At 53.7% G+C, this 7,078-nt stretch overlaps 1 protein-coding gene across 1 annotated transcript in view; it reads left to right on the forward strand.

Annotated features, from left to right (window-relative positions):
- The window catches only part of LOC111158660 (WD repeat domain 27), an 88,389-nt gene that overhangs the window by 20,134 nt on the left and 61,177 nt on the right, over positions 1 to 7,078 (forward strand). Inside the window, 3 exon segments of the mRNA XM_022520853.1 lie at positions 730 to 863; positions 4,467 to 4,564; positions 5,883 to 6,004. Of these exon segments, the coding sequence (XP_022376561.1) occupies positions 730 to 863; positions 4,467 to 4,564; positions 5,883 to 6,004 (354 nt within the window).

Raw genomic sequence — 7,078 nt, forward strand, 5'->3', positions numbered from 1 at the left:
GTGTACACGTGTGACCGCCATGCACACACACGGGCACGTGTACACTTGGACGTGTGCACAGTTACCCGTGAGCGTTTGCACTTAGAGGAGACCATTTGGAGACCGTAGGAGCGGCGAGAAGGGCCAGTGGTGATGATGTCGCGGCTGAGACAGGGAGGGGAGGGGATCCTGGGGCCGTGTCCCCACGAGTCCGAGCAGGGCTGGCGAGCGGCAGGTTCTCAGAGCTGGGGTTACCGTGGACCCCCTACGGGTCTCAGTGGGAAAGGGGGACTCACCTCCAGGAAGACCAGCAGGAAGGGAAGCCATCAGAGCGGGGGCTCCAGCACGAGGTGTGTGGGAGCAACTGCAAGGGCACGGGTCTGCTTCGGCGCCGTGGATGCTGTTGTTTCCCATGAGTGACACTGGGGGTTCTGAAGGACACACCTGAGGGCTGACGCCTCAGAGCTGTGTCCCACGGTTGGAATTTGTCCTTAGTAAACTCCAGCACTGACTATGTCACTGCTAAGTATCAACTTTGTTTTATTTTAAAGTTTTTAAGTAGCTGGGATTCAAATACTCATTACAGGAACATTTTAGTCACGTGACATCTTTCAGAAGTGGTCAGAGGAAGACACCCGGGTGAACTAGTGTCTACGTCCGGAGTGGGTGTGTGGGTTGGTGGGAAACCGTCTCCACGTGTCTGTCCTCTGCCTCCGTTACGGTGGCTGTGATTCCCGATTTCTGTTCCAGGGCAGGGACATGTTTTCCAAGCCCGTTGGGTCCGCACAGTTTTACTACCTGGACACTTTCATCTTGTCGTCTTCTGGCCCCGAGCTCCAGCTCCTCAGGCACCACATCGACGACAGCAAGGACGAGATCCGCAGGTGTGAGGCCGGCTCTTCTGTCCCTGCTCCCTGTGCGCGGGAGGCCGTGGCTCATGCTGGGGCACAGGTGGTGTTGCACCAGACTGAGTCGCCTCACCACAGGCTGCTGGGAGAGCTGAGCGGCGGGCTTGTCCCTCCTTGGAGCTCGTCAGTGCTGCGTGCGGGGGCCTCGGTGTGACCAGAAGCTCCGGGCTTCGGAACGTGGAGCTCTTGCCTTGGCTCAGCAATGTCTCTGATTGATGTTATGTGGGACGATTCCTGCTGTGTTTGTAGTGAAGTTAAACCACGAACCATTTCCTACACACACACACTAAATACACAGATCAAACGTGTTCGCACCTCCCTGTGCAAGTATTAACACTTGTTTTGCTTTCAGACTTTTTAAAGAAATAAAACATTGTAGGGCTCTTCCGTGGCCTGCCTTCCCAGGCTGGCTCCTGCCCCTTCTTTCCTGTTTTTTTTCCTACTGTGGCAAGTGAAGCTGCCGTCCGCCACCATACACGTTACCCAGTTCTGTTCACCGTGTCCCCTGTGCTGTACTCCCAGCCCCAGGACCTGTATGTCATCATCCCCTTTCCCACCCGCCCCCACTGCCCCCTCCGCCAGCCGCCGGGTCGTTCTCTGTAAGCAGGAAGCTTTGCTCTTCTGTCACTGGTGTTCTTCGTTTCGCAGATTCCATGTGTAAGTGAGGTCGTGGGGCATCTGCTCTTCTCGTACTTTGCTTAGCGTCTCACTGTCCAGGCCCATTCTTGCTGCACACGGCAAGGCCTCCCCCTCTCTGATGTCTGAGTCGTGTTCCTCGGGGCGTGGCGTGGCTCACCTTCATCCACTCATCCGCCCATGGACACCTGGCTGCTTCCAGTCTCTGCTGTTGCAACTTTCCTCTTGTCGAGATTGCCGTGTTTGCTCCTGTGCCCGCAGCACACCTGTCACCGTAATCCAAATTGTTTCTGAGATTTAACCATACTTGTCAGTTTGGCTTAAGTCTCTTTGCAGCAGCTGTTAGGAAATTTTATGCAACAAGAACGTGCTGCGGCTTCCTCTCCCGTCCTCTTGTTGCCAGAGATCAGCTTCTTCCGACTCACCCTTGTGCTCGAACCAGTGCGGTGCTGGATGCCTTGTGCCCGTGTGCACATGGGCTCTGGGGGGGTGATTTCACTCTGATCTGATCTGCTCTGCCAGCAGCGAGCTGTGTGTGGCACACACAGTGAGGGCAGGTTTTGTCTTTCTCTGGAGGCTGTCTGTCCTCCCCTCTCTGCAGGGGATGCTGTCCTCCTTCCTGTAACTAAGCAGCTGACTGTGGTGCTTCACTCAGCCTGGACCGGAGCTGTCTGGAGGGAGGAGGCTCACAGGCTTGTGTGCTGTTCTGTTCTGCTGCTCTCACTGTATGATTCCAAGGTGGCTGCTGTGGCTGCAGGCATCACAGCCGTGTTCTTACAGGAGCACGACGGGGGAGTCTGTGCCAAAGCCAGCAGGCTGCAGACCCTGGGAGCATCCCAGGCCTTTGGGGCTGGGACCTGTCTCAGGAACTCGTGGGCAGGGATGGTTGGGTTTATAGACTGGCAGTTGCTGGAGACTTCCCTCCTCCATCAGCGCCTCGGTGGTCTTATCGTGGGGTGTATGAGTTTGAACAGGCTCGCGCTTCTGGAGTCTGAGCTCAGGGTCTGTCTCATGTCACTGTGGGTTCTTTTTCACTCCAGTTGCTTGTGCCTGTCGGGAGACCTGTGGGCAAGTTTTTGGCTTAGTAGCCTTATTAGGTAGCTTTTCAGCTGCGGAGGAGTTGCACACCTGGCAGGTGCCCCGGATCTCAGCTGGGAGGTTCGCCGCCTCCTGGGTCAGCCGCTTGGCTAAGAGCTGTGCGCTGAGGCCAGGATGGGTTTGGCTCAGGCGTGGTGTATCCACGGGTCACAGCTGCCTGTGAGCCGGGTGCGGGCCGCGTGGCCCGCAGACGGCAGAGAGTGCTGTGGGCTCCGGGCCGCATTCCCCCGCAGCTCCTGGCCCCTGGGCTCGCGAGGCTGCGGCGTGTCGTTCTGTGTCTGCCCCCTCCTGGCCTGAGTCTGGGGCAGGTTAGGGTCTGAGTGTTACGAGCCGGGTGTTTCTGGCGTCTTCAGGGTTTTGATAGTGCGGTTCCCTGGAAGGAAGTGCTGTGTTTGCAGAGTGTCCGCTTCCGGTCCAGCAGTCAGAGCTGCGCGCGGAGACGGCCTTCACGCCTCAGTCCTTCCGCGCCGGCCTCCCACGCACTCGCGGGGTTCCTTGTGAACCGGGGGACCCTCCAGTGTGGTCGTGTGTGGCCCGGGCAGCCTCACCGCCTCCGTCTGGGGAGACGCCGCATGGAGCTTGCTCGAGAAGGGCCCTTCCCAGGCTGCTGCTCGCCTGGGCTGAGGCTGCTTTCCCGCTTCAATGCCAGCGTCCACCGGGGTGGGTGACTCTCGGGAACCGGCCGGGTGGCGAGGCTTCAAACGATGGGACGCCAGACCTCACACGGCCGCAGGCATGAGCGCCCCTCAGCCCCGCTGTCTGCTCCTCGGGCAGGGCTCCAGCTGGCCCCTCAGTGTGCCGTCGCCCCTCTCGTGGAGCAGAGCCTCCCCGCCCACCCGCGTGGCCTACTCTGCCACAGCAGTACGTGGGCCTTAAATGCAGACGGTCCCTTCCCTGTTCCCACCCCCCCACCCAACGCCACCTGATTTCAGACCCGTGTGTTCTCCCTTGGCTCACAAGATCTTTCTGACATGCCTCTCCTGGTCTGTGGTGTCTGCAGAGCTTTCCCACGACCCTCCCCATGAAGCAGCGGCTTTCTACCCCATTCACCACCTACTGTATGATCCCGTGCATTTTTTCAGCAGGGATGCGCAGTGATTTGTGGGATCTTTGTGTCATCACTGAGCTTCCTGTCAAACCTCTCCTGTGACTCTGTTTGCCCTTGAGTCTGTGTAGCTGACCCCTGCATATGTGTTGCCCCCAGGACCTGCTCCCTGAGTCGCTGTCTCTGTGCCTAGCCTGCATATATGGCCGCGGGCCCTGATGCAGCTCTCACCGCCCCCCCCCCCCCAGCAGGCTCAGATACCAGCCGTCCTGGTGCTTTGCCCCACCCCCTACCTGCTCCTGCCCCGCTGGGCCATCCCCAGAGATCTCCCCTGGCCCTGCCTGGGCCACAATCACATCGAAATATTGCTAGCAGGTTCCTTTCCTTTACAAAATTGTTAGGGGTCCTTGAGGTCATATGTTTGTTAAACTGATACTAAGTGCATACATTGTCCTTTAGAAATATTAACAACATGCGTTCATGGAAACACAGATAATTTATAACAAGTTGGAAGTCTTCTTAAGTATACATGATTATTTTAGAATTAGGAGAAAAATTTGCTTTCTCACAGACAATAATGAATTATTTGGAGCTTTATATGATATTTTTTCATGAAGTTTTCCTAAAGGAAAAGTTAGAGTTTCCTAAAAGAAAATTAAGGCAGCCGACTTATTCCTTTGATGTTATAAAATAGAATTACTAAGTAATATGAAAACTTTCTTCATATTAACCCTTTTAATGGTAGAATGCTCAGTTGTGGGAGAGAAACAGAAAGACCGATTATCTTTATTTTTTTTCAGATACAGACAGAAGAGCTGGTGCAGACGTGTCTTCAGGCTCCGTACGACCGGTGCGACAGGGATTACCAGTTTATCAGCCGTAAACGACTTCTACTCCTGTATCCTTGCCTCTGTTCTTGGTGGTTCCCACGCCCTGAGCATCAGCGTCCCAGCAGGAGCGTCTGCTGAGGGTCCCGGCTCCAGGCGCCGGCCGGGGCAGTGGGACTCAGGGCACTCACGTCTTCTGCATAATTACGTGCATAGCGATTCCATCTCCGTGGTGAGAAGAATTTCACAGGAAAACCGGGCATGCGTGCGACAGAGCACATGACCCACAGCAGGGTGATGTAACCCGGCATTTCTGGTCTGTCGTTTGTTGTACAATATGTAGTAAGCTTGTGCTTTTAAAAAATGAGCTGGTACACTTGCGATGGGCATCCTTCCATTAACAGAAGTCTGCCCCAGCTCTCTGGAGCCCAGCAGAAGTTACAGCAGGGACACCGAGTAGGAAATTGAGTCTAGAAGTTTATTTTTTTACTTTTTTTGTCTGGCATCATCCCTTTCAGTTAAAAACATTGATTTTGATTTATTTAGAAGAAAAGCTCTGATCTTTAGGAATTTGTTTTATAAAATCTGAAGTTATTCGGAGGTCTAAGTTATGTTCTTTTAAGAGTTTTATAGTTGAAATTTCAGAAGGACTGAGATAAGGCGTTAGAGGTTTTAGAGTATTTTAATTAGAAATGTGCTGCTAGCGCCCTTTGGTACTCACACAGCACAACACCTAGCAGAAATGTGTCCTTCCAAGTACTCTGGCCTTAAACGGTGCTTTCTGCATATTTTAGCGTGAGCGCTGGGCCGGTTACTGAGCCTGGCGCTCTTTCTCCCACATACGCCGCTGATGACTGTTCTGAGTGGCCACCGGACACGGGGTCATTCTGGTGCTGACGCAAACCCTGAGTCCACGTGCTGCCGCTCTTGCCCCGAGTGTGGACGTGGGCAAGGCGTGGCTGGTGGCTCGCCGCGCTGGGAGGTGCGTGCTCTTGTGCGGCGGGCTCCAGGCGGCACCATCCATGTTTACGCTTGCCCTGCCTGATTTTACCCTTAGACCGGTCCTCTGAACTCAGTCCCCAGCGATGCAGCTGCCGTTCTGGCTCTTGATTTGGGCATTTCCTGGATACCTCAAACCTCATTGCACTGAAGTTAGACCTCTGTGCCTCCCGCCTTGAGACGTGTACCACTGGGTCTGCCCTCGTCCATGGCTCAGCACCTGCTGCTGGCTGCCCAGCAGCAGAAGGGGGGCGTGGGGCTGTGAGCGCAGACAGTTGTAGCTGTCATCCTTTGTGTGTCTTCTGGTGCCCCAAAGTGCTCACCGCATATGCAGGGCCGCCCCCTCCCCTGGCGGATCGTTGAGAGGAGTTCCCTAACTGCGTCATGCAGATCTGGTCCTTGCGGCTGGCAGGAACAGGATTCTGGAGGTTTTCAACCTCAGTGCAGCTCGCAGTGCAGCCGTGATAGTGGAAGCCCATTCCCGGCCTGTCCACCAAATCTGCCAGAATAAGGTGAGTAAGCTGTTGACAGCGCATATCATTGGTGAAACGTATCTTGAAGTGTTGGGCTCGTACAGATGTCTGATGCAGGATTCTAACAGTTTGCTACCATATATCCAACGCTATTTTTGGTCATCATTCAGTTTTCTAGACCTTGATGTTCGACCTTAGAAGATGGTTTAATATCGTAGGGAATGTGAAACTTTGTATTTTTGTCTTTGATTATTTTATGGGCCTATTTTTCAACTTTACTAGTGATGTATTCACACTTAAAACTTGGTGGAGGGTTTGGGTGTTTCAGACTGAACGACCGAGTGAGTCACGTAGCTCCTGCTGGAATGTGAAGCCGCCTTCAGGAACCAGGTTTCCCTCTTGAAGGTGCACCTGCTCTGTCTGGACAGGGTAGTGGTTTACGACCACCTCCAGCTGAGGCTTATGGCCTGGAGACGAGAAGGGGTGCTGTTTTGATGAATTCATTGTCTCATACGTTAGTTTAAAAGACACTTTGCAGGGGCACCTGGGTGGCTCAGTGGGTAAAGCCACTGTCTTTGGCTCAGGTCATGATCTCCAGGTCCTGGGATCGAGCCCCGCATCGGGCTCTCCACTCAGCGGGGAGCCTGCTTCCCCTCCCCTCTCTCTCTGCCTGCCTCTCTGCCTTCTTGTGGTCTCTGTCTGTCAAATAAACAAAATCTTTAAAAAAGAAAAAAAAAGGCACTTTGCAAACCAGAGACGTCTAAGATTTGTAAACAAAACTTCTCTTTTTAAGACTACAACTACAATTTTGTTTTTTGATATATTTGGAATGACTTTAATTTATAACGCCTTCTGAAGTCTGCGTTGTGATTTCAAGGGTGTCATTGTTCTTCGATTTCGGGGGTTTTTTAGAGGGAGGAAGATTGATTTCGGGGGTTTTTTAGAGGGAGGAAGAAGGAGAAAGAATCCCAAGACTCCACCCCCACTATCACCATCACCACCATCATCACAACCACCATGAACATCACCATCAGCATCACCACCACCACCACCATCACCACCATCATCACCATCACCAACATCACCATCACCACCATCATCACCACCATCATC

This window comes from Enhydra lutris, unplaced genomic scaffold (genome assembly GCF_002288905.1).
Source record: "Enhydra lutris kenyoni isolate GAN:26980312 unplaced genomic scaffold, ASM228890v2 scaffoldscaffold62, whole genome shotgun sequence".
NCBI lineage: Eukaryota > Metazoa > Chordata > Mammalia > Carnivora > Mustelidae > Enhydra > Enhydra lutris.